The following is a 21,111-nucleotide window of genomic DNA, read 5'->3' on the forward strand; positions in this document are numbered from 1 at the left end:
TACACTTAAGCTCCACTATGTGCTTTTCAAAAATGATTGTACTTAAGTTCAACAGTGGATGAGTTGTTTGTAAAAACAATTACTGCACAAGAGTTGTATTTTATGTTCACCACAGACCTTGTATTTCAGTCATTTCCTCCATGCTTCTCAGTTCATCTTCAGAAAATCCCAGAAAAGATAGCACACAATCTTGAAATGGAGACACTTTGAATTCATTTCGAAACGCTTCGTCAGCAACGTGGAAATCACTGGGAACAAAACTAACTGTTAATCTACAAGTTGGCAACTCATGACAGCAACATCATAATCAAATTGGCTCCTTTTCCTGGAAGAGAATATTGCAGGGTAACCAATCTGGCACGAGAATTACTTTAAAATAGTATTGGACAGAGGGTGCTATCACTAAGAACTCAAGATGGTTTGGGTTTCCTCTAATTCTACATGTTATCAGACATCAGAAAGTTTAGGTTTGCATGCCAACATTAAATGAAATGATCTATAAAAAAAGAACAGCTTATATTTTTGGGAATTCTGTCCAATACCATCAAGATGATGATAACAGGGCTCTTGAACCTTACCAAGAAGAATTGTATGTCAGGACATCTACAACCAAATGACAACTGGATGCCAAAGTGCTCTTTCCGAAGGTTTTTACACCAGATTCATGCCCAACCACAGGTACAATATTTCAATCTGGCTATCCGAAAACCAGTAATATCAAAAAACCTGACTTTTTAAAAAACGTTGCCAGGCATGTATTTTAGCTATTATTAGACGTGTATAATAATTTCAGGCTTGTTAGACTGCATTGTCACACTGACTAGCTATTGGCTTTGCAATCTTGTCTTTTTCTGTGGTTCAAGCAACCCTGGACGCCACCTAAATTGTTCAGCCTGCTCCACCCAACCAGTTGCGCTTGACCTGAAAACTGGCAAGATCCAAAATCTGGCATGGACTTCACCCTGAAGCTGCCAGCTTTGACTATTCAAAAATAGTCAAAAACTTAAAATATGAATGCTATTACTACATTTAACCCACTTGTAGCAACCAGAAAGCACAGCTAATGTGAAATAATTTCCTTCCAAGCCTTAAAACTACATGGAGTATATACTATATCCCCTCAACATGCCAATATCTGCATACGAAACATAGAGCTTAGTTTCAAACTGCCTTTAACCAGATTCTCCAGTTTGTTTGGTCTTCTCTCATTAGTGGTATTCAAAACTACTAACTTATCCTTAATTTCCACCCATGCTTATACCAAAACTGGATTTTGGTATGCAGTGGGCTATTCACCCTACTCACTCTGTTCCTTGTCTGTCAAGGGCCTCCTCCCATTCATCTATCTCAGCCTTTCAATGTACAAATTTAATATAATTGACATGGGTCCAGCCCATCAGGTGGTGAACCAATGGAAAAACCATGGCTTCTGAACGAAGACCTGATCAAAATAAGCACGTAACTGGCCTACTTTGGCCCTTTGCAGGAACCTCGGAGGCTTTCAGCAACCACCCCACTTCCTGTTCCTCATTCTTTAGTTTGTCTTTCACCCTTTTCAATGTTGACTTAAAGTTCTTAAGTCATTTAAGAACAACGTATCTGTTAAAGATTGAAAATTACATGGCTACCCTTGGAATAGTCTAACAGAATAACGTCAGCTTTATTCAAACTGATTTCTCAGCAATAATTCATTTCAGCTTGATGTAGCTTTTATTCTATTGTAAAGTTGACCAGAATCTCTCATTTGTAAACAAAGTTTTTCATTTACTGAACAACATTTGTTTTGTCAATATACTTATTTGAATAATTAGGCTATATGCTGTGTCACAAAACACACACTGTAGCCAGAGTTTAGGGTTCTAATAGAACAGGATTTGACCACAGGAAAGTTGTTATATGCCTGGCTCACTGATTCAGCTATTTGCACTTGGCCAAATCAGAAAGTTTGGGGTTTCAGTACAAAAATAAAAGTCAACAGTCAAATGCAGTACTGAGGGACTGCTGCATTGTCAGAGGTGCCATATTTTGGATGAAAAAGGCCCCATCTGCCCCCTCAGGTGGATGCAAATGTCGTCATGGCATTGTTTCAAAGAACAGCAGGAAAGTTATACTTGTATTGGCCACACAACACTATAGCTGTGACAATACTTCAGGAAGCATTTTGTTGTACAGCACCCGGACATTCTGTGGTTATGAAAGGTTCAATATCAATTGATATTTTTTAAGCTGTGAAACCAAAGGTTTAAACTCCCCACAAAAGAAAGTCATGCCTGGTTTCCAAGCACAGATATACTAATATAAATACAACATACCATTGGTTTGAAGTGGATTCACTTAGACAACTGATGCTTATCCCACATGATTTTTTTTTTTAAAAGATAACTATATTACATGAATTATAAAATGAAGATACAAAGTGCTACATTGTCGAGCACTAAAATGCGGAATAGAGCTTACTTCTAATTCATTTGATTGGCACTTTCAGGAATTATCCGTTTCCATGGCAAATACCAGAAGACGCAGGGCCAGATGAAACAAACATTTTGATCAGATATTACATTTCTGCTATTTCTCAAAATGCTCCAGTGTTATTTTTTAATTTACAACACTCATTTTCATATAATTTCACAGCCAGTGAGAATTCAAGAAAAGATTGCACAATATGTTCATTTCATTAAATTGAACAGAAGACATAATGATTTTACTAATAACTTAGAAAACTCACATTTCATTTCGTCTTTCCCAGGCCTTATGAATCCATTCTGCTCTCATGATAGGAGTACCCATGCTTACTGCAGCCTGTAATAAATACACGTTTTGTAAATTCTCATCCGACAGGCTCTCCTGAATACATTGGATGATGCCAGAACACAAAATCATTGGTGCCAATTATTCTCACCACCTTGTCCAAAAGGACAGTGTACATATGGAAGCATATTCAAATGTCAGCAAGCTATTCAAATGCATGGAGAAAGAGGGAGAATGAGTCATCACGGCTGCAATAATCTTGTCCTTGTCCTTAGAGGCAGCTGAATAGTAATCAGAAGCTGACACCTAGCCAAGTTCCCCCATACCAACCCAGAGGCACAAGTAAATTGAAAGGGAAACAGTAGCTAATGTCACTAGATTAGTAATCCAGAGGCACGTCAATGCTCTGGAGATGTGGGTTTTAAATAAATTTAAATTAATAAAGCTAGTCTCAGTATTGTGACTACGAAATTATCAATTGTCATTAAAACCCCATCTTGTTCACTAATCCCACACTGCCCTTTGACCTAGAGCAATGTGGTTGACTCTTAACTGCTCTCTGTCCTAGCATGCCATTCAGTTGATGTGCAATTAGAGATGGGCAATAAGTGCTGGGCTCTCCAGCAGTGTTCACATCCCAAAGAATAAAAAAACCCTACTAAGAACCGTAATAAATCAAGTGCCCACTTTTCAAGTTCAGTAGAGATTGAAACCTCCACACTGCATTAAGACCATCCAATAACTTACCTCCTCAGGTCTAGGTGGTTACTGGATTAGACCATTGAATAGTCCATTGTGAAGGTGGACACAAAATACTGGTTTACTTCATCTGCCATCTCCTTATTTTCCATTATTAATTCTCCAGACTCACTTTCAAAGGACCAACACCCACTTTGTTCACTTTAAATATTTATCGAAACTCTTACTGTCTGTCTTTATATTTCTAGTTAGCGTTCTCTCATACTTTAATTTCTCCTTCCTTATTAACCTTTGGGTTGTTCTTTGCCATTTTTTTATTTTTGTCCAATCTTCTGACCTGCGATCCCATGTTTTCTCTTTAAGTGTGATTTTTTTTTAAGTTAATCACCAACGGTGGGTCCTTGTAAGAGGGAGTTTAGAATAATTTGGGATTAAAAGACTAACAGGTCAGGGTAGATTAGATCAGAGTGAATAGAGTATAGAAAAATCACAAAGTGTCTGGAATATACTGTTTGCATTAAGACACATAACCATTGTCAGAGAATTTAGACATGTATTTTTAAAAACATTCTACATTAAAAGTGTATGCCTTGGCTAATGACAATATTCTAAGACATGCTGGGACGTAGTCAAGTAAAAAGAACCACATTCCTCAGAACAATGCAGCTACTGAGCGAAGGGAAGAGCAATTCTTATCAGTGTCTCTACACGGATCTAATGAATAGGATATTCACTAACCAAGTGCACATCAGAGATCCCAGACATTCATGTATATCATGAATAGGGTATACATTGCACCACATAAGAGTTGTCTGGTAAGCATCAGGAGACTGAGAGAAACTCAAAGTTCAAGAACTGATCACGCAGTCCTATGCTGTTCAGGAGTAAATGTTATTGGCGAAGGTAAATAATCAATACTAATAATGATTGGCTCATACCCAGCTAGGGTGTGCAAGAGGTGGGCAAATGACTTTTGAAAATTGTAATACTGAGTGATGTACTTTCAGAGTGATTTGGAACTGCCAAGTCTCTCTCCCTCATACATTGAGCCAAGCTTGGAAAAAGAAGAAAAGTCTTTAACCAGAGTACTGTCTCTGTGAGTCTGTGTTAGCTGAGCCGTAATTAAAGTAAAGCCAGCTTAATATTTAGTCTATGAAAAACACTCCTACAGTTCTCCCCTTGGAATTTTTCTTTGTTGAAATGTTATCAATGCTGTGTCTTTTGAAATATTGCCTTAAATGTTTGCTATAGCATTTCTACTGACATATCCCTTAACCTAATTTGCCAGTTCACTTTAGCTAGCTGTGCTTTCATGCCTTCAAAATTGCCATCAAGTTTAAAATGCTAGTCTTGGAGCCAGTCTTCTCTCCCTCAAAATGAATATAAAATTCAAGCGCATCATGATCACCCAGGGACACCATCACTATGAGGTCATGAATTAATCGTTGCACAATTCTAGGTCTTGTATAGCCTGCTCTCTGGCTGGTGTTAGAACGTGCTTTTGTAAGAAACAATCCTGAAAACATGTGAATCCCTGATCCAGGCTATCTTTACCCATCTTATTTTCCTAGTCCACATGCAGACTAAAATCCCCCATGATAATTACTGTACCTTTCTCACAAGCTCCCATTACACCCCACCCTACTGTATGGTTACTGTTAGGGGGCCTGTACACCACGCCTGCACGAGACTTTTTTTTATTATTTATCATCTCTATCCATTGGTGGTATATTGAAGGGAACAGAGAGAAGGCAAAATCTGGAGTTTTAGAAAGCTCTGATCCCAGGACAGTCCATTGGCAGACACTCAGCCCATCCTTGAAATCCAGCCATTCCTCCACTGCGGATAGCTCCAGGCCAAGAAGACTGGCCTAAAAGCTCACTGCTGACAGCAATGGCTGTTATGCAACAACTCTAGCTTCTTAGGCCACGTGGTCACAGGTCTGTAACCAAGCTGAAACCAGGCCCCTCCCACACGACTAATTGCTGTTCCAGAGGCTTCATTTCCCTGTCCACGTGCAACCTTCTTTCAAATAGCCACCTTACAGCTTAAAATTACTGTGGATGCTATAATCTGAAACAAAAACAAAATGCTGAAAAATCTCAGCAATCTCCAGTATTTTGGCATCATGAGCAATTTTGACCATTTTGCAGTGAGATTTTGAACCCAGATCATTTACATAAATCAGAAAAACCCTAGGGAACTGGATTCTGCACTCTTTCTCCCCACATGATTTTTTGGAATGTGTTTTGTTGGTTTTCAGCCTTTAAATCAGTTTCTTAGCCATTTCCAGGATTTACCAAGAATTTCAACTTCTGATACAGTTTGCAGTTTCTTCAACATATAAATGAAAATTTGTTCATACCCTGAACTTGCCACTTTGAGTAGAATTGGCCACGAGATGAGTTATTTTGCCTGTATACTCTTTACGAATGGTTGCTCCCATATGATGTGCCAGGGCAACAAGAACAAGCTGCGAATTGAAAAAAGGTGAGTGTAGTCACTATCAAATTAATTATTTTTGCAACTGTCAAAGAATGAGAAACAAACAATTACAGACATATTTTTTACATTTTTGTTACAAAATAAAACAAAAGGTGTTGTTCCAACTGATAAACCCATAAGTTTATCACAGGGTTGAAAAACACCCAATTTTCTCAAGCTATCACCCCCATTCATAGTACATTTATCAACAAATGTAGTGCATCTGGTATTCTTATTCAAGACTTTTCAAATGAGGGTGCCACTCCTCAAAACTGGCTATATTCAAAAATAAATTATACAGTAGCATTATCTTCTATAGGGTAACCAGTATTCCATGTGTGCTTGCAATATGTTTTTAGGAAATAAGTTCAAACTAGACAATTATTCCCGTTAAGAGAATGCTACGACAATCAGCAAGTGCAAGGCAAACATGGAAAGTAAAGCGTGCACAAAAGAAAAATAATCTTTCATCGTTCACTTAGACTCACTCAACAATAACATTGTTGTTATATCACAAGTGTGATTTGCAGCTTGTTAAAAATAATTATCCTGTAAAGGCATTGCTATCTATAATTGATAGCACCATCATAGCCCCAATAGAAGGGGAGATTTAAATCAAAACAAGAATTATTTCAGCTACTTTTCCAGTGGCTCCAAGTTTTGGACTATGTTTAGGGTTTCAATGTTATTGAAAATTGCAGTGCAAGTGATTCCTCACAAATATCATGAGGTGGTCAATTCAAAATGTATGATTCCTGAATATTAGATGGTTACAACCACAGGAAACAGAGTGAATCTGTATACTGATGTGACTTCATACATTGGACAATATGTACAATGCTCACATTCAGAATCCTCATTATACAATGCTCCATGGTTATCATAAATCAGTTCATAGGCAATAGAACTTTAACAAAAAAAAAGTAAATGCTCACCAACTCCTCCTTCTTGAATCCAGTGAAACACAAGACCAGATCCAACATGCTTGTGCAATATAATGGCCGAGATGTGAAAGGCAAAGTCTACAGGGATTCAAAATATTACCTTAGCTAAAATAATCGTTTTAACATTTAAAAGTTTCTGAATTTATGAGGTAGGAAATATTCCTAACTCCATTTCTTTTTAAATGTGGTTTGAATCATCATTATCAAGTTCAAGCTATAAATTTACTACACTTGTACAAGTCTCTGCAAGCACAAGGCAGGGACCAAAATGGAACAGCTAGACTGTAAGCTTTCTCGCATCAAGGAAATTTACCTTACAATTAAGCGTGGCAAAAATTCTCTGGAGAAACTGAACTGTTTCTCTAATGTTACATTTACATGGTAACCCCACTTTTGGAATTAACACTGCACCCCATTGATGCTGTGGAAACTGATTAACATTGCACAATTCAGTTTTGAAAGTTTTTGATGTTACAAACATGCAGCAAGCATCACAGAAATTACAAAATGGTAACTGCATCGGTGATCTTTCAGATCTGCTGGCACCAGTTTTTGTCTGCTTCTTACATTTCCTCAACCAATACAGAAGATTCCCATTTAAACTCTCAAGGCAAGTCAGCGGCCAAGTCAGAGGATCACAAAATGGTTATGGTGCACAAGGCCATTCAGCCCATCGGGGCTGCACCAGCTCTCCAAAAAGCATTAGGACTTGGTGCAATTCTCCTGCCTTTGCCCCACAGCCCTGCAAATAGTTTCTTTTCAAATAATCAAATGGCCTCTTGAATGCCTCGATCAAACCTGCCTCCATCACAATTTCAGACAGTGCATTCCAGACTCAAACCATCTGTTGTGTGAAAAAAAGTGTTTTTCTCACATCAAATCTGCTTCTTTTGCAAATCACTTTAAATTGGTGTCTTCTCATTCTTGATCCCTTTACAAGTGGGAACAGTTTCTCCCCATCTACACTGTTCAGCCCCCTCATGATTTTGAACATATCCATCAAATCTCCTCTTGACTTTATTCTCTCCAAGGAGAAGTCTCAACTTCTTCAATCGATCCTCATATCTGAAGTTTCTCATCCCTGGAACCAATCTTGTAAACCTCTTCTACACTCTCTACAATGCATTCATATCCTTTCTAGTGTGGCACCCAGAACAGTAAAAAAAATACTCGAGCTTAAGTTCAGCACAACCACCTTGCTCTTATTTTCTATGCCCCGGTTAATAAATCTCAGGCCCCCTTAAGAATTTTACCCCTTATATTGTCTGTCCATGTTCTTTCTGCCGAAATGCACTTCTCCGCATTGAACTTCATCTGCCACCTATCTACCCATTCCACAACTTGCCTATGTCCATTTGAAGTTCCACACTGTCCTCTTCACAATTTACAATAATTCCAAGCTTATCATTCAAACTTTGAAATTGTCTCCTGCACACCAAGATACAGATCATTAATAAATAAACTAGGAAAAAAAGGATCCCAATACCAAATAAAAGCAAATTATTGACGTTGAGTAACTCCACTACAAACTTTTCTCCAGCCTGAAAAATATTAATTGACCATTATTCTCTGCTTTCCATCATGCAGCCAGTTCTGTGTCCACATTGTTACTGTCCCATTCCATGAGCTATAACTTTTCTCACAAGTCGGTGGTGTGGCAGTGTCTCAAATGCCTTTTGAAATTCCACATATACCAATGTGACAGCATTACTCTCATCGACCCGTTACCTCTTCAAAAACAAAAACTCCAGTCCAGCAAGTTTATTAAACACAAAATTCCCCTTTAGAAAGCCATGCTGGGTCTTCCTAATAAACCCACAATTTTTCACGCAATTACAGAACAATTGTTTCTGGAAGCTTGCTTTGCTTTGCACTGAGGTAATTGGTCTGTAATTGCTGGGCTTATGCTGAAAACCTTTTTTGAACAAGGGTGTACCAATTGCAATTCGTCAGTGCTCTGGCACCTCCCCTGATACTAGGGAAGACTGAAACATTATCGCCAGTGCCCCTGTGATTTCCACTCTCACTTCCTCCAGTATCTTTGGATGCATTGCATCCTGTCCCAGTGCCTTATCAACTTTAAAGTTCAACACGTCCTGCACATTCTGGTGACGGTTTCCTTGTCTGTCACCACAGACAAGCCTGGGTACCATCTACCTCCTTGGTAAAGACTGATGCAAAGTAGTAATTTAATACCTCAATCATGCCCTCTGCCTCCATGTGTAAATTCCCTTTTAGCTCCCAAATAAGTCTTACCCTTCCTTTTATTAATTAATATGCCTATAGAAGACTTTGGGATGCCCCTTTATGTTGCCTTCCAGTCTTTTTTCATAATTCATCTTTCACCTCCCCTCCGAACCTTCTGCATTCCTCTTGGCTCTCAATTGCATTTTCTTCCTGACACTGGTCATAAGCACATTTTCCGATCATCATCCTGAATCTTACAATACAATGATTACTGTCTCCTAAATATTCCTCCAACACTTGAATAGTAGATGAATTAGCTATTAGTTCAGTGTAGTCAATGGTCAAATTGAAGTTATTGCAAGGACACCATGCCACAACTCTAGAATCACTCAAGATCCTGGTTATTTGCCTGTTTGGGCTCTGATGTTACCAATAGCTCCCTGGTGAATTTCCCAGCACCTACCCCTGCCACATGGCCCAATCTCAGATAGGTTCATTTTAATTATGCAATTTTCGCCATTCATCCGATTTCAGGATCTAATCAGTCAACATGCACCCCACAGCAGTGAATAGATACTAATTTTCAATAGCGCTGGGAATGAAGGACATATCGATAAGGTGTGCTTCACAATCAAAACAGAAACAAACTCAGAGCATGAGCACTTTAGATTATCCTGATTAAGATTAAATTGCACAACATAACTGTGGATTCTAGCAACTTGTGTTGATAAAGCTAGTGTGGAGGCTTCTGTTCTTTTCTGCCTCTTCTCCCCAATGCATAAGAAATATTGAAATCACTTTTAACCATACCTCTCTTTTCCTTGCACAGTGAAGCACAACAGGAGGCCCCAGGATTCTAGCATTCATTTTGTGCAAGGTTTCATATGGCTGGCCTTTGAATTCTCCTAGCACAAATATAGTCTCCATCTCAGCATTTTCATTACCAAAATCTTCTAGGCTTTCCAATTTGACAAATGGCAACTTGATTTCCTAAATCACCGTGAAAGAAAAAAAATTGAAATCAGAAACACAAATTCTGTGTGGTACTTTCCGCAGAAAAAGGCTCATCATCCACGTTAAGAAAAAATCCCCATTACATTAGTAATATATATTGCATTTATCAAAATCAGGATTAATTTTTACAAACCTAGATTTGTAAAAGTTTAAAATTATTGGTTAGATGACTCAAATTTTCTACAATCATTTCAAATGCAAAATAAATAAAAGTAGCTTGATATTTTAAAGTTTATTTATTAGTGTCACAAGTAGGCTTACATTAACACTGCAATGAAGTTACTGTGAAAATCCCCTAGTTGCCACATTCCAGCACCTATTCATGAAATTAAAAGGTATATGGAGGGAGAATTTAGCATGGCCATTGCACCTAACCAGCACGTCTTTGGGATTGTGGGAGGAAACCTGGAGGAAACCCACGCAGACACGGGGAGAACGTGCAGACACTGCTCAGACAGTGACCCAAGCCAGGAATCATGCCCGGGTCCCTGGCTCTGTGAGGCAGCAGTGCTAACCACTGTGCCACCATGCTGCACCAGTGACAAATTTCCTCCAAAATACAAGACATCCCAAAAATAGATTGGCATCTTGCTGCACAGCAGGTACACTATCATTGTCTTCACATCAATGACTTTAAGGAACTGTAAGCAAATATCGGTGCATTAAGTTGCTAAGCTCAAATTGATAACAACACTAACTGTTTCAATACATCAAATGCTTTCACAATTTCTATGCATGTTATGAAGTATGAAATTAAAAGTACAGTGAAATCTCAACAATATTCCTAAACAGAGCAACTGCCCACGTGGTTAATAGAATTAGCAAATATTTCAGCTTCTAAACTTGGTCTTGCAAGGATGATAATGTAATAACCTAGGTGGATGAATGAAGCATAGCAGAAATTACATAATTAAATATCTTCTCTCCTTGACCTAGAAGATTGATTCCTCAAAGGCAGTGTGTTAATTGGTTTTGTAATTGGGTGAAATTTGCATAATTGTCATAATCTTAAAGATAAAATGGAGAATCTACTATTTTTAGCAAAGGTGAACACCTATCATCTATTTACCAAATGGTTAGTGCTAAATCATAGACCTTTGAAGGTTTAATGGATAAAGTAACTATTGTTAGGCCTATCTGCAGTCAGATGCTCCCTGCTGGCCCAGTAAGCCAATGGGTTACATAACATACCACCAAGCCAGCCACACACAAGAGATCCTGAGTTTAAATCTCTCCCTTTGTCAAGGCAGCTGATCAAAGCTGGGGCATTGCAATCAGCATGAGCATCCTTGGCTCAGGATATTAACAACAATAAAAACATTACATAAATTCTTTTAGCTCTCCAATATTAAACAGCTTACAGAAGATGAAAAATAATTCAGTCTTCTGAATGCAGACATCAACCGTGCAGCACTTAAATCTTACATTTCAAAAAAACTCAAGTGTCACCATTGTGAGACGGTAACAAATCCATTTAATAGAATGCCACAAGTGGGGTTGTTGTTAGTTCCTGGTTTTAAAAAAATCGCTGCGTGTGCAAGAGAGCAAAGGTAGACCCTCCAAGATTGCAGGTGACACATTTGTTTACAGGCAGTATTGTACAGAGACACAGCAATGCTAAAATTTCAAAGCCATACTCGCCATGCATGTGCATAATACTGCAGTAACATGGTTATAAACTAGATCATGTTATTGGGAAAATGGTATATAGAGTCATCGGGGGGTTTACAGCATGGAAACAGGCCCTTCGGCCCAACTTTGTCCACGCAGCCCTTTTCCTTTTAAAAACCCCTAAGCTAATCCCAATTGCCCGCATTTGGCCCATATCCCTCTATGCCCATCGTACCCACGTAACTATCTAAATGCTTTTTAAAAGATAAAATTGTATCCGCCTCTACTACTACCTCTGGCAGCTTGTTCCAGACACTCACCAACCTGTGTGTGAAAAAATTGCCCCTCTGGACACTTTTGTATCTCTCCCCTCTCATCTTAAACCTATGCCCTCTAGTTTTAGACTCCCCTATCTTTGGGAAAAGATATTGACTATCGACCTTGTCTAGGCCCCTCATTATTTTATAGACCTCTATAAGGTCACCCCTCAGCCTCCTGCGCTCCAGAGAAAAAAGTCCCAGTCTATTCAGCCTCTCCTTATAACTCAATCCATCAAGTCCTGGTAGCATCCTAGTAAATCTTTTCTGCACTCTTTCTAGTTCAATAATATACTTTCTATAATAGGGTGACCAGAATTGCACACAGTATTCCAAGTGTGGCCTTACCAATGTCTTGTACAACTTCAACAAGACGTCCCAACTCCTGTATTCAATGTTCTGACCGATGAAACCAAGCATGCTGAATGCCTTCTTCACCACTCTGTCCACCTGTAACTCCACTTTCAAGGAGCTATGAACATGTACCCTGAGGTCTCTTTGTTCTGTAACTCTCCGCAACGCCCTACCATTGACTAAGTCCTGCCCTGGTTCAATCTACCAAAATGCATCACCTCGCATTTGTCTAAATTAAACTCCATCTGCCATTCGTCAGCCCACTGGCCCAATTGATCAAGATCCCGTTGCAATTGGAGAAAACTTTCTTCACTGTCCACTATGCCACCAACCTTGGTGTCATCTGCAAACTTACTAACCATGCCTCCTATATTCTCATCCAAATCATTAATATAAATGACAAATAAAAGTGGGCCTAGCACTGATCCCTGAGGCACATCGCTGATCACAGGTCTCCAGTTTGAAAAACAACTCTCTACAACCACCCTCTGGCTTTTGTCAAGAAGCCAATTTTGTATCCATTTAGATAATCATTCCAGTCCTATGTTCTTGTATTAAAATTGCTCAAGTATATACCAATTAGAAAACACATTGATGTAATGAGCTGATACCATTTTGTAAGCAGCAATCAAACAAATATAAACTTTCAGCATTTTCCCCACAGATGTAAGCTTTCTATTTCAATCAATAATAGAAAACCAGTCTATAGCCCTGTTTAATTGATACTATTGCTTCAGACAGATGTCAGTTCTCAAAATAAGATCACATGCACAAGTTATAATAAGGCAACTAATATGAATCGTGTCAAATGTTAAGAAATCCCATAATTTTCTAAGAATTATATTAATGGAAATTTTATCAAAATATTTTTATTTCAACACTGGAACTAGAGGAACTAGTGTGAAAGGCTTCCACTTTCTTTCTCAAGTTTAAAACACAATATATAAAGCTTACATCCTTAATTTTAAAACAAATTTGGAGTCTAAGGGATTAGGCCAATGTAACTCGCAGCCTGGTCGAATTTGTTCCTAAAAATCACCACAACCTACCATGATCTGTATACAAAAAACGGGTGGAACTTGAATCACACGGGGACCAATATCCTGGCCGGTAGGTTGGCTAAGGTTACTGGGGAGAATTTAAACTAGATAGGTTGGGGGGAGGGGAGCTAGAAGAGTTGACTAGGATCAAGGAACTAATTGATGGGGTGGAGGATGCAGGGGTAAGGGGAATTACAAAATTAATGGTAGAGGAGAGGGTGCAAGTGAATGAAGGCGGTAATTTAGATAAGGGAGTAGAGGGAGAGGGTGTTCGCGACTCATCAAAGCGGGTCCAGATAAAAGCTGGAATAAGGACACTTTGCCTGAATGCACGAAGCATTCGGAACAAGGTAAATGAGTTGATGGTGCAAATCAGCACGAGTGGGTACGATCTAGTGGCCATTACAGAAACGTGGCTGAAAGGTGACCAGGACTGGGAGATGAATATCCAGGGGTATCAGGCGTTTAGGAAGAATAGACAGGAAGGAAAAGGTGGTGGGGTCGCGCTATTAATAAGAGATAATATCAGGGTAGTACTGAGGGATGACATAGGCTCTGAGGAACAAAACGTGGAATCATTATGGGTAGAGATGAGGAATAGTAGAGGGAGAAAGACACTAGTAGGTGTGGTATATAGGCCCCCAAATAATAATGTTGAGGTAGGGAGGGCTATAAACAAGCAGATAAGGGATGCGTGTAAAAACGGAACGGCAATAATCATGGGGGACTTCAACATGCACATTGACTGGCAGACTCAAGTCGGTAAGGGTGGAATGGAGGAAGAGTTCTTAGAATGCTGTCGGGATAGTTTCCTTGAACAGCATGTTACGGAACCGACGAGGGAACGAGCTATTTTGGATCTGGTATTGTGTAACGAGGTAGGTAGAATTAAGGATCTTATTGTGAAGGACCCTCTTGGGTCTAGTGACCACAATATGGTCGAATTTCTGATTCAGATGGAAGAGGAGAAAGTTTGGTCCCAAACCAGTGTCCTCTGTTTGAACAGAGGGAAATATGATAGGATGAGGGATGAATTGGCTAAGGTAGACTGGGAGAGCAGGCTGGCAGGTAGGATAGCTGAGGAACAGTGGAGGATTTTTAAGGAGATCCTTTTCAGTTCTCAGCAAAAATATATTCCAGCAAAAAACAAGGATTGTAAGAAAAGGGAGAACCAGCCGTGGATAACGAAGGAAATAAAGGAGAGTATTAAAATAAAAACAGCTGCGTACAGAGTGGCCAAAAATAGTGGAGAAACAAGTGATTGGGAAAAATTTAAGAAACAACAAAGAGAGACTAAGAAAGCGATAAAGAAAGGAAGGATAGACTATGAAGCTAGGCTAGCAATTAATATAAAAAATGATAGTAAAAGTTTTTATAAATATATAAAAAGGAATAGAGTGGCTAGAGTGAATGTTGGACCCTTGGAGGACGAGAGGGGGGAGTTAATAGTGGGAAATGAGGATATGGCTGAGTCTTTAAATAAGTTTTTTGTGTCGGTCTTCACGGTGGAGGACACAAATAGTTTGCCAAATATTAACGATAGAGGGTTGGCAGCAGGAGAAATACTTAATACAATTAATGTTACCAGAGAGGCAGTGCTGGGTAGACTAATGGGACTGAAGGTGGATAAGTCCCCGGGTCCGGATGGAATGCATCCCAGGGTATTGAAAGAAATGTCAGAGGTAATAGTGGATGCGTTAGTGATTATTTATCAAAACTCGTTGCATTCTGGGGTAGTGCCGGTTGATTGGAAAACGGCTAATGTTACGCCGCTGTTTAAAAAAGGAAGGAGACAAAAGACGGGTAACTATAGGCCGGTCAGCTTAACGTCTGTAGTAGGGAAAATGCTGGAATCCATTATTAAAGAGGAGATAGCAGGGCATCTGGATAGAAATGGTTCGATCAATCAGACGCAGCATGGATTCATGAGGGGAAAGTCGTGCTTGACGAACATGTTGGATTTTTATGAAGATGGGACTAGGGCGGTTGATGGAGGAGAACCGGTGGATGCGGTGTTTTTGGATTTCCAAAAGGCGTTTGATAAGGTGCCCCATAAAAGGCTGCTGAAGAAGATTAGGGCACACGGAGTTGGGGGTAGTGTGTTAAAGTGGATTGGGGACTGGCTATCCGACAGGAAGCAAAGAGTCGGAATAAATGGGTGTTTTTCCGGTTGGAGGAAGGTAACTAGTGGCGTGCCGCAGGGATCGGTACTCGGGCCGCAACTATTTACCATTTATATAGATGATCTGGAGGAGGGGACGGAGTGTAGGGTAACGAAGTTTGCAGACGACACAAAGATAAGTGGAAAAGTGAATCGTGTGGAGGACGGAGAAGATCTGCAGAGAGATTTGGACAGGCTGAGTGAGTGGGCGAGGATATGGCAAATGGAGTATAACGTTGAGAAATGCGAGGTTATACACTTTGGAGGAAATAATAACAAATGGGATTACTATCTCAATGGAAACAAATTAAAACATGCTACCGTGCAAAGGGACCTGGGGGTCCTTGTGCATGAGACGCAAAAGCCCAGTCTGCAGGTACAACAGGTGATCAAGAAGGCAAATGGGATGTTGGCCTATATTGCGAGGGGGATAGAATATAAAAGCAGGGATGTCTTGATGCACCTGTACAGGGCATTGGTGAGGCCGCAGCTGGAATACTGTGTGCAGTATTGGTCCCCTTATATGAGGAAGGATATATTGGCATTGGAGGGAGTGCAGAGAAGGTTCACCAGGTTGATACCGGAGATGAGGGGTTTGGATTATGAGGAGAGGCTGAGGAGATTGGGTTTGTACTCGTTGGAGTTTAGAAGGATGAGGGGGGATCTTATGGAGACTTATAAGATAATGCGGGGGCTGGATAGGGTGGAGGCGGAGAGATTCTTTCCACTTAGTAAGGAAGTTAAAACTAGAGGACACAGCCTCAAAATAAAGGGGGGTCGGTTTAAGACAGAGTTGAGGAGGAACTTCTTCTCCCAGAGGGTGGTGAATCTCTGGAATTCTCTGCCCACTGAGGTGGTGGAGGCTACCTCGCTGAATATGTTTAAAGCGCGGATGGATGGATTCCTGATCGGTAAGGGAATTAAGGGTTATGGGGATCAGGCGGGTAAGTGGTACTGATCCACGTCAGATCAGCCATGATCTTATTGAATGGCGGGGCAGGCTCGAGGGGCTAGATGGCCTACTCCTGCTCCTATTTCTTATGTTCTTATGTTCTTATACAAACAATAGATTTTATAAACTGTTGTCCCAACTTGCCATTAGGCATGCTTTTTTTCCAAGTTCATCAATTTATTTAACCTTTGACATTTCAGTTAATACCAAAAAGACATAAACCACTGGATTTGGATGCAGAATCCCCCCATTTATTGCTGAATTGCAGTTTGTGCAATTTGCATTACAAGCTCCAATAACTTATTTGGCCTTTCTTTTTGCAACAATACAAGTTGAGGACAGGATCATGTCCAACATTGGCCCAGTTTTACACCAATAGTTAATGGAGTTATGTACCAGACCAGCAAATTGAAATAGTATCCAAAACATCTTTTAGCTGAACATCACTTACCAAATGAGCTATTTGTTTTTAAAAGTGTCATTTAAAAAAACTGGAAGTGAAGATAATTCATTGGCTAACTATAAATTAACAGTAAATTGATGATCAGATGCAGTTGGCATCAATCTAACAAAAAAGGTTAATCATTAACCTAACTCTACAATAGTCAGATAATATTGGTCAACTTAGTGTCATGGATAAAAGAACCCGTGGACTTTTAGGTTTAGCTTATTACCAAGGCTTGCAGAACTGTCTTTGGGTAAGAACAAATTAAAATTTTCAAGCAAAACAGAAAATTAAAACCTTCCACTTTTTAAAAGAATAATTGTATGCGCTTACCAAAAATTGTTTCAGCATGTTAGGAATGTCAGGCGTTTTACTAATAAAGATGGATTATCACAGTAACAAAAGAATCAGAATTTCAAAATAAAAATTCCTTTAATAGAACACACATCACTGACACCTTACAAATGAAAAGATAATGAACATGACAGTTTTAAACATGATGTTATTACCTCCAAGGCTTTCAGAATCTGTTCAGTGTCTCCAACCTTTCCCAATAACGCAACTTTTGTTTGAATCAGAGGTGCACCTAGAAAGCAAAACCAAAAATTTATAAGCACAAATTGATCTCCCACAGCATTGACTAAATGTAGCTTTCAAATGAAGGGGGGGCTAGAGGATATTGAATAATTGGAACAGAGTATACCGATATAATAGAGTCCCTATTTCTAAGTCATGCATTTTGTCAACCAAGAGCAGTGGAATCATACCCGAGGAAGATGGTGTTGTCAACCTGGTCAAACACTGCAGACAGAAATGGATAAGGAGGAAATGTTTACCTTCATTACAGTCACAAAGGAAATCACTTGTGACTTTAATAAGAGCTGGATGAACACTATCGCAGGAGTGGAAACTTTATTGAAGGGATTCAAACATGGAGTTCTGGGAAAGATGTGGATGGATTTGGGAGACAACTACACAGTCAAGGACTTTGGAAAGGGAGTTTGGAGATGAGTCAGTAAATTGCAAGGTCAGAGGGATCAACAGTTGGTTTTGAGAGAACAGGAGTGATGCAGGTTTAATGAGGGACTTCAGTTAGTGGGATAGATTGAAGCCGGGCCTTTTCTCTTTTGAGAAAAAGGAGGTCGATAGGGGTTTGATAGAAGTCTTCCAAACCATGAACAGCCTAGACAGAGTAGATGAGAAGAAACTATTCTCATTTGCTATTGATGTTCTCATTTGCCAAAGAGCAAAGTGGTTGAGAACCTGAGGACACCAATGGCAAAAGAGCCAAAGGCAACAAGAGGAATAACTATTTCTTAAGCAGTTGCATTTTTTTCTTTCATATGTGGATATTGTTGAAAAGGGGAGCATTTATCACCCTTCCCCGATTGCCCTTGAGGTGGCAAAGATCACTTTCTTGAGCTGCAAGTATACCCACAGTGCTCTCAGGAATGGAGGTCCAACAATAGTGAAGGCACAGCAATATAGTTCCTCGTCAGGTTGATCTATGGTGTGGAGGGGACCATAGGCTATGGTATTCCCATGTTCGACTCCCTTGTCCTTCTAGCTCGTCGGGATCACAGGTTTGGAAGGTACTGTCGAAGGAGAGTTGGCGAATTTCTGCAGTGCATCATGTACGTTGTACTGTATGTTGGCAGTGGAGGAAATGAATATTTAGTGGTGGATGGGGTGCCAATCAAACTAGCTGTTTGTCCTGGATGAAGAAGAGGTAGGGCGCTGTCAGAGCCACGTTCATCCAGACAAGTTCTCCTACATTGCCTTCTACAGACGTGTAGGCAAAGTATTTATATGACTGGTCCAGTTCAGATTTTGGTTGATGGCAAGTCCCATGATGTTGAAAGAGACTTCCAATGATGGCAATACCATTGAATGTTATGGAGTGATGATTAGGATCTGGAATGCAATGCCTTAGAATATGGTGGGCAGATTCAATTGTGACTTTCAAGAAGAAATTGTTTAAAAAGTTTATAGTTTATTAGTGTCACAAGTAGGCTTACAATGAAGGCTGCAATGAAGTTAGTGAAAATCCCCTACACTCCAGCGCCTGTTCAGGTAGTGAGGGAGAATTTAGCATGGCCAACATACCTAACCAGCACGTCTTTTGGACTGTGGGAGGAAACTGGAGCACCCAGAGGAAACCCAAGCAGACACAGGGAGAACATGCAGGCTCTGGACAGACAATGACCCAAGCCAGGAATCGAACCTGGATCCCTGGCGCTGTGAGGCAGCTGTGTTAACCACAGTGCCATCGATAAATTGGATAATTAACAAGGGCAGCAGATGCATGGGAATACCACCATTCAAAAGTTCCCCTCCAAGGCACACACCATTCTGACTTGGAACTTTATTATCGTTTCTTCACCATCACTGGGTCAAGATCTTGGAACTCCATCTCTAACAACACTGCATGTGCACCAAAGGGACTGCAGCAGATCAAGAAGTGGCTCACCACCACAATTAGAGATGGACAATGCTGACCTAGGCAGCAATGCCCACATCTCATGAAAGAAATGTCAAAAATCTGAAGAGAAAAAAAATTGCAGAGCTGCAGGGGAAGTCGGGGAGTGGGACAAGCTGAGCTACTATTCCAAAGAGCCTGCATGTGCACAACAAATCAAATATCCTCCTCCATAGAGTAATTATTCTATTTTAAAGTTTTCTGGGGAAGGATGAAACCGGGTTGAACCTAAAGAATCCATGACATTTAGGTTCAATTTGGGTCAACCATTAATGATTGCTCTAAAAGACTATTGAGAAACATGTGCCAAACTCTCAACAAATTGAGAGAATAAAATTCTATATGATTTTACTGTTACTCAATTTATCGGGGGGGGGGGGGGGAGAGGCGGGGTGGCGGCGAAACAACACAACTACAAAGGTACACAAGATTGTCCAGTTAAGTAGAGAACTGAGTGAACAATTGGTTTGGCCAAATCCTAGATCCACTGTGATAAAATCAGACATTTCTTACTCCCAAAAGCATTTACGTTATTCCTGCACATCTATAACTTCCAGTTGCAAGTTTTAGGGCAGCAGTGATTAGCACTGCTGCCTCACAGAGCCAGCAACCTGGTGTCCTTACTTAGTGTACCTGAACAGGCACCAGAGTGTGGCAACTAGGGGATTTTCACAGCAACTCCAATGCAGTGTTAATGTAAGCCTACTTGTGACACTAATAAATAAACAAACTTTAAACAAAATAAAAGCAAATTACTGTGGATGCTGGAATCTAAAACCAAAAGAGAAAATGCTGGAAAATCTCAGCAGGTCCAGCAGCATCTGTAAGGAGAGGTGGTAGCCACGATGTAGAGATACTGGCATTGGACTGGGGCACAGTAAGAAGTCTCACAACGCCAGGTTAAAGTCCAACAGATTTATTTGGTAGCACGAGTTTTCAGAGTACTGCCCCTTCATCAGGTGCTGTGAGACTTCTTACTGAGAGAGAAAAGAGCTGACCTTTTGAGTCCAGACGATCCTTTGTCAAAGCACTTTAAACTAAACTATCCCAATTGTACAACACTGTACCCAATGGTCAGTGCTCCATTAACTGCAGCAGGTCGTCTAACATCAGCGTCAGTCAGTTCAACAGAAGTGAAGCCTGCTTAGAGAACAATTCAGTCTTTGTGCATATACCAATTGGGCCACCCCAAGATTTACATCACCCAACAGCGATGGTCAGCTGAAAGCCATGTCTCTATCTGCCAGAAACGGGGTGAATGCTCCGTAACCGCTTTCCCCACACGGAAACTAGAGTCTTACTAAGAGCATCCTCTCCGGCGTCCGCTGCGACCTCGGCCGACTGGTGCTCCTTGAAGGAGTCGGCGAGTCTGGAGTCGAAAGCGGACGAGTCCACCAAGAAACTCCCGGTCACGGCGGCCACCGAGCTCCTCTCGGCGGCCATTGTCTGCTCGCGACTCCCCGGACCGGACCAGGTAAAAGTTGAAAGGAAGGCACCCTCTGAAATGTTAAAGCGGCCTTTCGGGCGTACGCCGCGGCTCAAAGCCCGAGGACGAGCCCCGGTTTAAATTTGGCGCGCTCTGTGGTCTTTTCAAACGGCTCTGGAACCCGGGCTCTCGGCGCCGCCAACGGAAAATTCAAACTTCCAGACGCACTCCTAAACCCCTGCTCCGATTG

At 40.5% G+C, this 21,111-nt stretch overlaps 1 protein-coding gene across 2 annotated transcripts in view; it reads right to left on the reverse strand.

The window, feature by feature from the left end:
* ect2 (epithelial cell transforming 2) overlaps positions 1-21,111 on the reverse strand; it is a 68,536-nt gene extending 47,425 nt beyond the window's left edge. The window contains exons 1-7 of one of the 2 annotated variants that reach the window (XR_013496036.1): positions 20,737-21,043; positions 17,466-17,542; positions 9,873-10,052; positions 6,867-6,953; positions 5,813-5,920; positions 2,726-2,799; positions 118-248 (exon numbers count right to left, since the gene is read on the reverse strand). Coding sequence is in view for 1 of the 2 variants with exons in the window: in XM_078202248.1 (XP_078058374.1) it covers positions 118-248; positions 2,726-2,799; positions 5,813-5,920; positions 6,867-6,953; positions 9,873-10,052; positions 17,466-17,542; positions 20,737-20,878 (799 nt within the window). In the remaining variant the exon portion in view is untranslated. Of the gene's footprint in view, positions 1-117; positions 249-2,725; positions 2,800-5,812; positions 5,921-6,866; positions 6,954-9,872; positions 10,053-17,465; positions 17,543-20,736 lie in introns of both variants that reach the window. The other variant, XM_078202248.1, reaches the window with a different exon arrangement.

This window comes from Mustelus asterias, chromosome 3 (assembly GCF_964213995.1).
Source record: "Mustelus asterias chromosome 3, sMusAst1.hap1.1, whole genome shotgun sequence".
NCBI classification, from domain to species: domain Eukaryota; kingdom Metazoa; phylum Chordata; class Chondrichthyes; order Carcharhiniformes; family Triakidae; genus Mustelus; species Mustelus asterias.